This window comes from Scyliorhinus torazame, chromosome 6, assembly GCF_047496885.1.
Source record: "Scyliorhinus torazame isolate Kashiwa2021f chromosome 6, sScyTor2.1, whole genome shotgun sequence".
Lineage (NCBI taxonomy): Eukaryota > Metazoa > Chordata > Chondrichthyes > Carcharhiniformes > Scyliorhinidae > Scyliorhinus > Scyliorhinus torazame.
The window spans coordinates 238,351,240-238,365,832 of record NC_092712.1 but is presented as its reverse complement, the minus strand read 5'-3'; the positions used below and the strand labels follow the sequence as shown (position 1 = coordinate 238,365,832).

General features: G+C 46.1%; 1 protein-coding gene across 5 annotated transcripts in view; it reads right to left on the bottom strand.

Annotated features, from left to right (window-relative positions):
- Nucleotides 1-5,549: 5,549 nt before the first annotated feature.
- The window catches only part of LOC140425346 (triple functional domain protein), an 801,905-nt gene continuing 792,861 nt past the window's right edge, over nucleotides 5,550-14,593 (bottom strand). For all 5 annotated transcript variants that reach the window (XM_072509510.1, XM_072509511.1, XM_072509512.1 and 2 more), the window contains one exon: nucleotides 5,550-7,481. In XM_072509510.1, coding sequence (XP_072365611.1) covers nucleotides 6,939-7,481 — 543 coding nt within the window. In that variant the 3' untranslated portion in view covers nucleotides 5,550-6,938. The remainder of the gene's footprint in view (nucleotides 7,482-14,593) is intronic.

Genomic DNA, 14,593 nt, shown 5'->3' with positions numbered 1-14,593 from the left:
TATTCTTCCCACCAAAGTGCTCAACCTCACATTTTTACATGAATGCATCTGCCAAATTTATGTCCACCCACTTAATCCATTTACCCATTTGTAGATGGTTTGCATCCTCCTCACAACTTGATTTCCTCCCTACCTCTGCATCATCAGTAAATGTGGCTACAATACACTTGTTCCCTTCATCCAAGTCATTAATATAAATACTTGAGACCCAGGCCCCAGTATTGATCCCTGTGGCACTCCACCAGTTACAGTTGGCCAAACTAAAAACTATCCATCTATTCCAATTCTGTTAGGTAGCCAATTCTCTGTCCAAGCTGTTACCCCAACATCATGGGATCTTATCTATTCAATTAACCTTACGTCCAAGCTTATTGAATGCCTTTTAAAAATACAGATACACCACATCTATGGTTCCCTCTTTATCCATCTGGCTACATATATGGTTCTCTCTTCATCCATCCAGCTTGTTGCATTTTCAAAGAACTCTAATAAATTTGTTAAACACAATCAAAAAACACAATTAAACACAGCACTGAGTGCTGAATTTGGTGCTTTTTGAGTGCGATAGTGAGAGTTTGGTGACCGAGGGAGTGCTGAATTTGGTGCTTTTTGAGTGCGATAGTGAGAGTTTGGTGACCGAGGGAGTTAGGTGAGGAGGGAGTAAGGTGCTCCTTTCATTTTGTTTCCGACATTTCCGCAAAGAGTGCGAAGAGAGCCAGGAGTTTACAGGAAGTGTAGCTGACTGGGAGCAGAGTCGGAGGGCGGAGATCTAGTTAGTCCACACAGCAGCTATATTCTGTAAGGTAAGAGGGGATGGAGGCTAGGCCAGTTACATGCTCCTCCTGTAGGATGTGGGTGGTGAGGGATACCACCGGTGTCCCCACTGATTATACCTGCGGGAAGTGCACCCAACTTCAGCTCCTCAAAGACCGTGTTAGGGAACTGGAGCTGAAGCTGGATAAACTTCGGATCATCTGGGAGGCAGAGGGGGTGATTGAGAAGAGTTACAGGGAGGTAACCACACCCAAGGTACAGGACAAGAATAGCTGGGTTACAGTCAGGGGGAAAAAAACAAACAGGCAGACAGTGCAGGGATCCCTCGTGGCCGTTCCCCTTCAAAACAAGTATACCGTTTTGGATGCTGTTGGGGGGGATGACCTACCGGGGGAAGGCCCTAGCGGTCAGGTCTCTGGCACGGAGTCTGGCTCTGGGGCTCAGAAGGGAAGGGGGGAGAATAGAAAAGCAATAGTTGTAGGAGATTCAATGGTTAGGGGAATAGATAGGAGATTCTGTGGTCGCGAGCGAGACTCCCGGAAGGTATGTTGCCTCCCGGGTGCCAGGGCCAGGGATGTCTCGGATCGTGTCTTCAGGATCCTTAAGGGGGAGGGTGAGCAGCCAGAAGTCGTGGTGCACATTGGTACCAACGACATAGGTGGGAAAAGGGGTGTGGAGGTAATAAACAAGTTTAGGGAGTTAGGCTGGAAGTTGAAAGCCAGGACAGACAGAGTTGTCATCTCTGGTTTGTTGCCGGTGCCACGTGATAGCGAGGCTAGGAATAGGGAGAGAGTGCAGTTGAACACGTGGCTGCAGGAATGGTGTAGGAGGGAGGGCTTCAGGTATTTGGATAATTGGAGCCCATTCTGGGGAAGGTGGGACCTGTACAAGCAGGACGGGTTGCATCTGAACCAGAGGGGCACCAATATCCTGGGAGGGAGGTTTGCTAGTACTCTTCGGGAGGGTTTAAACTAATTTGGCAGGGGAATGGGAACCGGATTTGTAGTCCAGCACTAAGGTAGCCGATATTCAGGACACCAAAGCATGTAATGAGGCAGTGGGGAAGGGAACACTGACAAAGGAGAGTATTTGCAGGCACGGAGATGGGTTGAAGTGTGTATACTTCAACGCAAGAAGCATCAGGAATAAGGTGGGTGAACTTAAGGCATGGATCGGTACTTGGGACTACGATGTGGTGGCCATCACGGAAACTTGGATAGAAGAGGGGCAGAAATGGTTGTTGGAGGTCCCTGGTTATAGCTGTTTCAATAAGATTAGGGAGGGTGGTAAAAGAGGTGGGGGGGTGGCATTATTAATGAGAGATAGTATAACAGCTGCAGAAAGGCAGTTCGAGGAGTATCACCCTATTGAGGTAGTATGGGTTGAAGTCAGAAATAGGAAAGGAGCAGTCACCTTGTTAGGAGTTTTCTATAGGCCCCCCAATAGTAACAGAGATGTGGAGGAACAGATTGGGAAACAGATTTTGGAAAGGTGCAGAAGTCATAGGGTAGTAGTCATGGGCGACTTTAACTTCCCAAATATTGAGTGGAAACTCTTTAGATCAAATAGTTTGGATGGGGTGGTGCTTGTGCAGTGTGTCCAGGAAGCTTTTCTAACACAGTATGTAGATTGTCCGACCAGAGGAGGGGCAATATTGGATTTAGTACTGGGTAATGAACCAGGGCAAGTGATAGATTTGTTAGTGGGGGAGCATTTTGGAGATAGTGACCACAATTCTGTGACTTTCACTTTAGTAATGGAGAGGGATAGGTATGTGCAACAGGGCAAGGTTTACAATTGGGGGAAGGGTAAATACGATGTTGTCAGACAAGAATTGAAGTGCATAAGTTGGGAACATAGGCTGGCAGGGAAGGACACAAGTGAAATGTGGAACTTGTTCAAGGAACAGGTGCTACGTGTCCTTGATATGTATGTCCCTGTCAGGCAGGGAAGAGATGGTCAAGTGAGGGAACCATGGTTGCCAAGAGAGGTTGAATGTCTTGTTAAGAGGAAAAAGGTGACTTATGTAAGGCTGAGGAAACAAGGTTCAGACAGGGCATTGGAGGGATACAAGATAGCCAGGAGGGAACTGAAGAAAGGGATTAGGAGAGCTAAGAGAGGGCATGAACAATCTTTGGCGGGTAGGATCAAGGAAAACCCCAAGGCCTTTTACACATATGTGAGAAATATGAGAATGACTAGAGCGAGGGTAGGTCCGATCAAGGACAGTAGCGGGAGATTGTGTATTGAGTCTGAAGAGATAGGAGAGGTCTTGAATGAGTATTTTTCTTCTGTATTTACAAATGAGAGGGGTGATATTGTTGGAGAGGACAGTGTGAAACAGATTGGTAAGCTCGAGGAAATACTTGTCAGGAAGGAAGATGTGTTGGGCATTTTGAAAAACTTGAGGATAGACAAGTCCCCCGGGCCTGACGGGATATATCCAAGGATTCTATGGGAAGCAAGAGATGAAATTGCAGAGCCGTTGGCAATGATCTTTTCGTCCTCACTGTCAACAGGGGTGGTACCAGGGGATTGGAGAGTGGCGAATGTCGTGCCCCTGTTCAAAAAAGGAACTAGGGATAACCCTGGGAATTACAGGCCAGTTAGTCTTACTTCGGTGGTAGGCAAAGTAATGGAAAGGGTACTGAAGGATAGGATTTCTGAGCATCTGGAAAGACACTGCTTGATTAGGGATAGTCAGCACGGATTTGTGAGGGGTAGGTCTTGCCTTACAAATCTTATTGAATTCTTTGAGGAGGTGACCAAGCATGTGGATGAAGGTAAAGCAGTGGATGTAGTGTACATGGATTTTAGTAAGGCATTTGATAAAGTTCCCCATGGTAGGCTTATGCAGAAAGTAAGGAGGCATGGGATAGTGGGAAATTTGGCTAGTTGGATAACGAACTGGCTAACCGATAGAAGTCAGAGAGTGGTGGTGGATGGCAAATATTCAGCCTGGATCCCAGTTATCAGTGGCGTACCGCAGGGATCAGATCTGGGTCCTCTGCTGTTTGTGATTTTCATTAATGACTTGGATGAGGGAGTTGAAGGGTGGGTCAGTAAATTTGCAGACGATACGAAGATTGGTGGAGTTGTGGATAGTAAGGAGGGCTGTTGTCGGCTGCAAAGAGACATAGATAGGATGCAGAGCTGGGCTGAGAAGTGGCAGATGGAGTTTAACCCTGAAAAGTGTGAGGTTGTCCATTTTGGAAGGACAAATATGAATGCGGAATATAGGGTTAACGGTAGAGTTCTTGCCAATGTGGAGGAGCAGAGAGATCTTGGGGTCTATGTTCATACATCTTTGAAAGTTGCCACTCAAGTGGATAGAGCTGTGAAGAAGGCCTATGGTGTGCTCGCGTTCATTAACAGAGGGATTGAATTTAAGAGCCGTGAGGTGATGATGCAGCTGTACAAAACTTTGGTAAGGCCACATTTGGAGTACTGTGTACAGTTCTGGTCGCCTCATTTTAGGAAGGATGTGGAAGCTCTGGAAAAGGTGCAAAGAAGATTTACCAGGATGTTGCCTGGAATGGAGAGTAGGTCTTACGAGGAAAGGTTGAGGGTGCTAGGCCTTTTCTCATTAGAGCGGAGAAGGATGAGGGGCGACTTGATAGAGGTTTATAAGATGATCAGGGGAATAGATAGAGTAGACAGTCAGAGACTTTTTCCCCGGGTGGAACAAACCATTACAAGGGGACATAAATTTAAGGTGAAAGGTGGAAGATATAGGAGGGATATCAGAGGTAGGTTCTTTACCCAGAGAGTAGTGGGGGCATGGAGTGCACTGCCTGTGGAAGTAGTTGAGTCGGAAACATTAGGGACCTTCAAGCAGCTATTGGATAGGTACATGGATGACGGTAAAATGATATACTGTAGATTTATTTGTTCTTAAGGGCAGCACGGTAGCATTGTGGATAGCACAATTGCTTCACAGCTCCATGGTCCCAGGTTCGATTCCGGCTTGGGTCATTGTCTGTGCGGAGTCTGCACGTCCTCCCCGTGTCTGCGTGGGTTTCCTCCGGGTGCTCCGGTTTCCTCCCACAGTCCAAAGATGTGCGGGTTAGGTGAATTGGCCAATGATAAATTGCCCTTAATGTCCAAATTGCCCTTGGTGTTGGGTGGAGGTGTTGAGTTTGGGTATGGTGCTCTTTCCAAGAGCCGGTGCAGGCTCAAAGGGCCGAATGGCCTCCTTCTGCACTGTAAATTCAATGATAATCTATGATTAATCTAGGACAAAGGTTCGGCACAACATCGTGGGCCGAAGGGCCTGTTCTGTGCTGTATTTTCTATGTTCTATGTTAATCACCCATTCTGAGAGTCTGAGGGGAGAAGGAACCATTAAAAATATCAGCTAACATGAGAGCAGGGAAGGAAGTTGATGGTCAGCAGTTTGGTGGGAAAAGTGAGCGGGGTCGGGTCTCGTAGATAAATGAGCTTGAAAAGGAAAGGTGGGAAGATAGGAGAGAAGTTAAAGATGAGGTCAGGGCTAGGAGTGGGAGGAACCTTGCAGGAAGTCTGGTTCAGTGGGCTAGAGGGAGGGAAGATGCAAGGCAGCTCATTGAATGGTCTCAATACTAGTAACAAAGAAGACCATGAGTACTCAGCACTTGTTAGAGTTGACACGACAACTCAAAGTTTACCTTTCCTGAGGGTCATTTTAAAAATGATGCTGCATGGCTTTTATCATTATTTTATCAGTGGTTCCAAAAAATAGCCTTCTTTTTATTGGAACAACAAAGAATAGACAAACTGAAACTGATGCAGTAAAATAAACATCTGTGTTGCATTAGTTTAATTTTAACAGATGGCAGAAAAATATATTTACAGCACATTTGGGGAAACACTTAATGGATGCTGTACAAAAGAATATACATGCAAAAACAGAGTTCAACTTAAAAAGGAGACTAAAAGGCTATATATATAATACATTAAAAATAATAATGTGATGTTGACCTGACAATACATCCAGTTTTGAGTTCCCATTTTCCTTCTCTCATACGTTTATTTCTTGAGGCCCTACAGTACACGTTTTTGTTTGATATAAACATACTGCGTAGCTGAAAAATACTGGGTTTGGTTCATTGTTTGTGCATGTTCCACAATGACTAGTTTGTGATGCAGGTCCTAGTAGTCAAATACTTTTTCAAAAGATCAATGCGATAAAGAAATCAAACGACCGTGTAGCTTGCAGTACAAAGTACGTGCTTTTCTTTAATATTTATTACAGGTACAACAGAAGTCTTCATAAATAGAGTTGCATAAAATGTTAAAGCCACAACATTGCACATGATATGAATTAAAACATAAAATACAATGAGTGCATTTACAGTACATATTCCTCCTTAACTGCTCTGCAATCAGATTGGCAGGTGCAATTCCAAAACCCCCCTGCAGAAATAAAAGAGCATTTACCTTTCCACCTGAGGGTGTTTGCGGAAAAGGTACCATAATGGCATACCAGCGTTAAAAATACAGACTGAAGGCAGATAACGGTCTTTATACAAGTAAGGCTTATATATAATCAGAGCAACACAATTGATTTCTATTATACGCAAAAGGTCCATGGTTCAACTGCAGCAGTAAAAATCTGAGCCATATCTGGCTAAATGCAAGGGATTATAATTTAAATACATTGGTGAGGCAATTGGAAAGCTTTATGACCAGTAAAAATCAGACGTTTCACTGGAGATCATATTCAGTGGCTGTCTTGATTAAAATCAGTCAAGGAGGAAAGAATAAAAAAAAACCTTGTTCTTTGTTGGCTAATTTTTAAATCACATAATTAAATGTTTCAGAGTCCAGCGAGTTTAATTAAATACAATAACAACAATTATTCTTCTCTAAATTTTCCTAGGCAATGTGTGAAAAATGGTTTCCTGTGATCAGAATCGAAATACTGTCAAAATAGTGAGAATCCAGCTGGTTGTGCCGAGCTAGTGCAGTCCTCCCCACCAGCTTTGCATTGCATGGATGGCACTGAATCCCAAGTACTGTTTGTGCAGGGTTCCTTGGCATGCAATTCCATACAATGACACACGTCTGAAGCAGCTGATTTGCTGTCAGTTTTATTTCAAGTCAACAACTGACTGGCTGAAGACACAGTCTCCAAACTTATTGGCAGGTGAAAGAGAATGAGCAAAATAATCTCCATGTTAGGGTCACACTCTTGATAAGAGTCTACTTTGTAAGAAGTTCTTGATACTACCAACTGGCCGAACATCATTCTGGTGTTTGCGTCGTTCAATAAATGAAGTCAGTCTTGTAGTGTTTAGAGTTTCGGTATCCCTGTTGACTCCTGGCTGCAGCCAAGGGTCCTGAAGGCACATTGCAGCTGAGGGACGTTTATTTGGATCTCCCTGGAGTAAGAAACAAACAAAATCTTTGGCAGCTTGACTGACCCCTCTGAAGTAGTCGTCAGGGAAGCTGAAGTCCAATCGACAAATGTTCAAACAGGTTTCTTCTACACTCTCATCCAAAAAAGGAGACACGCCACTGAGAAGGACATAAGCAAGTACCCCAACACTCCATGTATCTGATGTAAGACAGGCAGAATTTCCCAAAATAATTTCTGGAGCTGCAAACTCAGGGTTTCCCAGCAACTGATGGGTGTAATATGTTGTGGTTAGCTGCATGGTATCCCCAAAATCAGCAAGCTTGATGAGTGGTTTGGCTTTGCTGTGATCCACCAGCACATTTTCTGGCTTCAAGTGATGGAAACATAGAACAAATTAGTAATTGATAACTCACAAACACAACAATAACTCACAAAAGGAATCATTTAACAAGTGTTACTATTATGAGATGTGATATCATTAGTGCTAACAAAATATAGTTTTAATTTTTAACTATATAAATCGTACTGACAGAGAGGGGGAATGCAGTAATACTGGATTACCAGCTGCTCCAGTAAATGGTAGGATACAAAATGGAAATACTGGACCACATTTTGCTGTGAGCAGTGAACGTTGATTAGAGTTGCACCTGACTATAGACTTTGCATGGGTGTTTTGCACAGCAAATTGGTGTCAGCAGAATAGAGAAAGGGTGCAGCAACCTCTACACGGCACCTGAGACGTGTGTGAACAGGGCAAGCTCCTTGACCAATGTGACGTGACGCCATGCTTTAAATCAAAAGTTGATTTTTGAATTTACCAGCTGGAAATCCCCAACTGATGAAAAAAAAGACATTCCAGATCCTTAGGATCACAGTGTGGAGTTTGCACTTTCTCCCCGTGTCTGCGTGGGTTTCCTCCGGGTGCTCCGATTTCCTCCCACAGTCCAAAGATGTGCAGGTTAGGTGGATTGGCCATGATAAATTACCCCTTAGGGTGAGGCTGAGGTCAGGGGATTGGGCCTAGGTAGGGTAGTCTTTCAAAGGGTTGGTGCAGACTCGATGGGCCGAATGGTCTCTTTCTGATCTGTAGGGATTCTATATCCATTTAGTTTTTCCAAAAACCTGTTGTGTTCAAAGAGGGGAGCCATTCAATCTCTCCGCACCTGATCATTAACAAATCAGAATAAAGAATTGTTAAGTGCAGCATCAGAACCAAGAAGTGTGAATTTGAACGGTGAATTCAATGTCAAATTAGACACGTAAGGCAAAATAGAGGGAAATAGAACATAGAACATTACAGCGTAGTACAGGTCCTTCGGCCCTCGATGTTGCGCTGACCTGTGAAACCACTCTAAAGCCCATCTACGCTATTCCCTTATCGTCCATATGTCTATCCAATGGCCATTTGAATTACCTTAGTGTTGGCGAGTACACTACTGTTGCAGGCAGGGCATTCCACGCCCTTACTACTCTCTGAGTAAAGAACCTACCTCTGACAACAGTCTGAGATCTATCTCCCCTCAATTTAAAGATATGTCCCCTTGTGCTAGACATCACCATCTGAGCAAAAAGGCTCTCACTGTCCACCCAATCCAATCCTCTGATCATCTTGTATGCCTCAATTAAGTCACCTCTCAACCTTCTTCTCTCTGACGAAAACAGCCTCAAGTCCCTCAGCTTTTCCTCATAAGATCTTCCCTCCATACCAGGCAACATTCTGGTAAATCTCCTCTGCACCCTCTCCAATGCTTCCACATCCTTCCTATAATGCGGCGACCAGAATTGCACGCAATACTCCAAATGCGGCCGCACCAGAGTTTTGTACAGCTGCAACATGACCTCATGGCTCTGAAACTCAATCCCTCTACCAATAAAAGCTAACACACAGTACGCCTTCTTAACAACCCTCTCAGCCTGGGTGGCAACTTTCAGGGATCTATGTACATGGACACCGAGATCTCTCTGCTCATCCACACTGCCAAGAATCTTACCATTAGCCCAGTACTCTGTCTTCCTGTTATTCCTTCCAAAATGAATCACCTCACACTTTTCTGCATAAAACTCCATTTGCCACCTCTCAGCCCAGCGCTGCAGCTTATCTATGTCCCTCTGTAACTTGTAACATCCTTCCTCACTGTCCACAACTCCACCGACTTTAGTGTCATCTGCAAATTTACTCACCCATTCTTCTACGCCCTCCTCAAGGTCATTTATAAAAATGACAAAAAGCAGTGGCCCCGAAACAGATCCTTGTGGTACACCAAAAAAAGACGAGGTGTTGGGAGTCTTAAAAAATATTAAGGTAGATAAGTCCCCAGGGCCTGATGGGATCTACCCCAGAATACTGAAGGAGGCTGGAGAGGAAATTGCTGAGGCCTTGACAGAAATCTTTGGATCCTCACTGTCTTCAGGTGATGTCCCGGAGGACTGGAGAATAGCCAATGTTGTTCCTCTGTTTAAGAAGGGTAGCAAACCAAGAAAGAAGGATAGGGGACCTACCGCTGAGGAGGGCGGAGGGGAGCTTTCGGTATCTGGGGATCCAGATAGCCAGGAGTTGAGGGGCCCTACATAAACTGAATCTGACGAGGTTGGTGGAGCAAATGGAGGAGGATTTCAAAAGATGGGACATGCTACCGCTCTCGCTGGCGGGTAGAGTGCATTCGGTCAAAATGGTGGTCCTTACGAGGTTTTTGTTTGTGTTTCAGTGACTTCCCATCGTGATCACTAAGGCCTTTTTTAAGAGAGTAGGCAGGAGTATTATGGGGTTTGTGTGGGCGAATAAGACCCCGAGGGTAAGGAGAGGGTTCATGGAACGCAGTAGGGACCGAGGAGGGTTGGCGCTGCCAAACCTGGGGAGCTACTACTGGGCAGCAAATGTGTCGACGATCCGCAAGTGGGTTATGGAGGGAGAGGGGGCGGCATGGAAGAGGATGGAGATGGCGCCCTGCAAAGGAACGAGTCTGGGGGCGTTGGTGACGGCACCGCTGCCGCTCTCGCCGACAAAGTATACCACAAGCCCGGTGGTGGCGGCAACGCTAAGGATCTGGGGCCAGTGGAGACGGTACAGGGGTGCAATGGGAGCATCGGTGTGGTCCCCGATCAGGGGTAACCATCGGTTTGTCCCGGGGAAGATGGACAGGGGGGTTCCAGAGCTGGCATCGGGCGGGGATCAGAAGAATGGGGGATCTGTTCATTGACGGAACGTTTGCGAGCCTAGGGGCACTGGAGGAGAAGTTTGAGTTAACCCTGGGAAATGCCTTTAGATATATGCAGGTGAGGGCTTTTGTGAGGCGACAGGTGAGGGAATTCCTGTTGCTCCCGGCACAAGAAATTCAAGACAGGGTGATTTCGGGCGCATGGGTCGGGGAGGGCAAGGTGTCGGCAATACACCAGGAGGTGAAAGAAGAGGGGGAAGCGCTGGTAGAAGAGTTGAAGGGTAAATGGGAGGAGGAACTGGGGGAGGAGATCGAGGAAGGTCTGTGGACTAATGCCCTGGGTAGGGTTAATTCCTCATCCTCGTGTGCCAGGCTCAGTCTGATACAATTTAAGGTGGTTCACAGTGCTCACTTGACGGGGGCGAGGTTGAGCAGGTTCTTTGGGGTAGAGGACAGATGTGGAAGGTGCTCAGGGAGCCCGGCGAACCACGTCCATATGTTTTGGTCATGCCCGGCACTGGAGGGGTTCTGGAGAGGAGTGGCGGGAGCAATATCTCAGGTGGTGAAAGTCCGGGTCAAGCCAAGCTGGGGGCTAGCAATATTCGGAGTAGTGGACGAACCGGGAGTGCAGGAGGCGGAAGAGGCCGGTATTCTGGCCTTTGCGTCCCTAGTAGCCCGGCGAAGGATCTTGCTAATGTGGAAGGAGGCGAAGCCCCCCAGCGTGGTGGCCTGGATAAACGATATGGCTGGGTTCATAAAGTTGGAGAGGATTAAGTTCTCCTTGAGAGGGTCTGCGCAGGGGTTTTACAGGCGGTGGCAACCGTTCCTAGACTATCTCGCGGAGTGTTAGAGGAAGGTCGGTCAGCAGCAGCAGCAACCTTGGGGGGGGGGGAGCTGCCTGGGGGGGGGGGGGTGGATGAGCAAGAGATAACATGAAGAGTCAGGGAAACTGGCACGTACGGGAGAGAGCCAGTGTACAAAGCTATGTAAATATACTATTTTGCCATGTATATATCTTGCTCTGCGCGATTTCTCGTTTCTTTTTTTTTGTTACGGGGGGGGTGGTTATTGTTTGTAAGGGAGAAAAATTGTGTTAAAAACTTTAATAAATATATTTTTTTAAAAAAAGAAGGGTAGCAAGGATAATCCAGGGAACTACAGGCCGGTGAGCCTTACTTCAGTGGTAGGGAAATTACTGGAGAGAATTCTTCGCGACAGGATCTACTCCCATTTGGAAGCAAATGGACATATTAGTGAGAGGCAGCATGGTTTTGTGAAGGAGAGGTCGTGTCTCACTAACTTGATAGAGTTTTTCGAGGAGGTCACTAAGATGATTTATGCAGGTAGGGCAGTGGATGTTGTCTATATGGACTTCAGAAATGCCTTTGACAAGGTCCCTCATGGTAGACTAGTACAAAAGGTGAAGTCTCACGGGATCAGGGGTGAGCTGGCAAGGTGGATACAGAACTGGCTAGGTCATAGAAGGCAGAGAGTAGCAATGGAAGGATGCTTTTCTAATTGGAGGGCTGTGACCAGTGGTGTTCCACAGGGATCAGTGCTGGGACCTTTGCTGTTTGTAGTATATATAAATGATTTGGAGGAAAAGTTAGTAAGACCAGACTTACTAACTGGTCTGATTAGTAAGTTTGCAGACGACATAGCGATGAGGACTGTCAGAGGATACAGCAGGATTTAGATTGTTTGGAGACTTGGGCGGAGAGATGGCAGATGGAGTTTAATCCGGACAAATGTGAGGTAATGCATTTTGGAAGGTCTAATGCAGGTAGGGAATATACAGTGAATGGTAGAACCCTCAAGAGTATTGAAAGTCAGAGCGATCTAGGAGTACAGGTCCACAGGTCACTGAAAGGGGCAACACAGGTGGAGAAGGTAGTCAAGAAGGCATACGGCATGCTTGCCTTCATTGGCCGGGGCATGGAGTATAAGAATTGGCAAGTCATGTTGCAGCTGTATAGAACCTTAGTTAGGCCACACTTGGAGTATAGTGTTCAATTCTGGTCGCCATACTACCAGAAGGATGTGGAGGCTTTAGAGAGGGTGCAGAAGAGATTTACCAGAATGTTGCCTGGTATGGAGGGCATTAGCTATGAGGAGCGGTTGAATAAACTCGGTTTGTTCTCACTGGAATGACGGAGGTTGAGGGGCGACCTGATAGAGGTCTACAACATTATGAGGGGCATAGACAGAGTGGATAGTCAGAGGCTTTTCCCCAGGGTAGAGGGGTCAATTACTCGGGGGCATAGGTTTAAGGTGAGAGGGGCAAGGTTTAGAGTAGATGTACGAGGCAAGTTTTTTACGCAGAGGGTAGTGGGTGCCTGGAACTCGCTACCGGAGGAGGTGGTGGAAGCAGGGACGATAGTGACATTTAAGGGGCATCTTGACAAATACATGAAAAGGATGGGAATAGAGGGATACGGACCCAGGAAGTGTAGAAGATTGTAGTTTAGTCGGGCAGCATGGTCGGCATGGGCTTGGAGGGCCGAAGGGCCTGTTCCTGTGCTGTACATTTCTTTGTTCTTTGGACTCCAGTCTGAACATTTCCCATCAACCACCACCCTTTGTCTTCTTCCAGCTAGCCAATTTCTGATCCAAATTGCTAAATAGATTCATAGAATTTACAGTGCAGAAGGAGGCCATTCGGCCCATCAAGTCAGCACCGGCTCTTGGAAATAGCACCCTACTTTCACCCTGAATCCCATGCCTCCGTATTTTCGGCAGTAGCCTACCGTGGGGAACCTTACCAAACGCTTTACTGAAATCCATATACACCACATCAACTGCTTTACCCTCATCCACCTGTTTGGTCACCTTCTCAAAGAACTCAATAAGGTTTGTGAGGCACGACCTACCCTTCACAAAGCCGTGTTGACTATCTCTAATCAAATTATTCCTTTCCAGATGATTATACATCCTATATCTTATAAACCTTTCCAAGATTTTGCCCACAACAGAAGTTAGGTTCACTGGTCTATAGTTACCGGGGTTGTCTCTACTCCCCTTCTTGAACAAGGGGACAACATTTGCTATCCTCCAGTCTTCTGGCACTATTCCTGTAGACAAAGGTGACTTAAAGATCAAAGGCTCAGCAATCTCCTCCCTAGCTTCCCAGAGAATCTTAGGATAAATCCCATCCGGCCCAGGGGACTTATCAATTTTCACACTTTCCAGAATTGCTAACTCCTCCTCCTTATGAACGTCAAGCCCTTCTAGTCTAGTAGCCTGAATCTCAGCATTCTCCTTGACAACATTGTCTTTTTCCTGTGTGAATACTGACGAAAAATATTCATTTAGCACCTCTCCTATCTCCTCGGACTCCAAGCACAACTTCCCCCGACTGTCCATGACTGGCCCTACTCTTACCCTAGTCATTCGTTTATTCCTGACATATCTATAGAAAGCTTTAGGGTTATCCTTGATCCTACCTGCCAAAGACTTCTCATATCCTCTCCTGGCTCTTCTTAGCTCTCTCTTTAGGTCCTTCCGAGCTAACTTGTAACTCTCGATCGCCCTAACTGAACCTTCATGTCTCATCTTTACATAAGCCTCCTTCTTCCTCTTGACAAGTGTTTCGACTGCTTTAGTAAACCACGGTTGCCTTGCTCGACCACTTCCTCCTTGCCTGACAGGTACATACTTATCAAGGACACGCAGTAGCTGTTCCTTGAACAAGCTCCACATTTCCATTGCGTCCATCCTCTGCAGTTTTCCTCTCCATCCGATGCATCCTAAGTCATGCCTCATCGCATCATAATTGCCTTTCCCCCAGATATAACTCTTGCCCTGCGGTATATACCTATCCCTTTCCATCACTAAACGTAATTGAATTATGGTCACTATCACCAAAGTGCTCACCTACCTACAAATCTAACACCTGTCCTGGTTCATTATCCAAATCCAATATGGCCTCGCCTCTCATTGGCCTATCTACATACTGTGTCAGGAAACCCTCCTGCACACATTGGACAAAAACGGACCCATCTAAAGTACTCAAACTGTAGCGTTTCCAGTCAATATTTGGAAAGTTAAAGTCCCCCATAACAACTAACCTGTTGCTTTCGCTCCTATCCAGAATCATCTTTGCAATCCTTTCCTCTACATCTCTGGAACTCTTCGGAGGCCTAAAGAAAACCCCTAACAGGGTGACCTCTCCTTTCCTGTTTCTAACCTCAGCCCATACTACCTCAGTAGACGAGTCCTCATCAAACGTCCTTTCTGCCACCGTAATACTGTCCTTGACTACCAATGCCACCCCTCCCCCTCTTTTACCACCTTCCCTGAGCTTACTGAAATATCTGAACCCCGG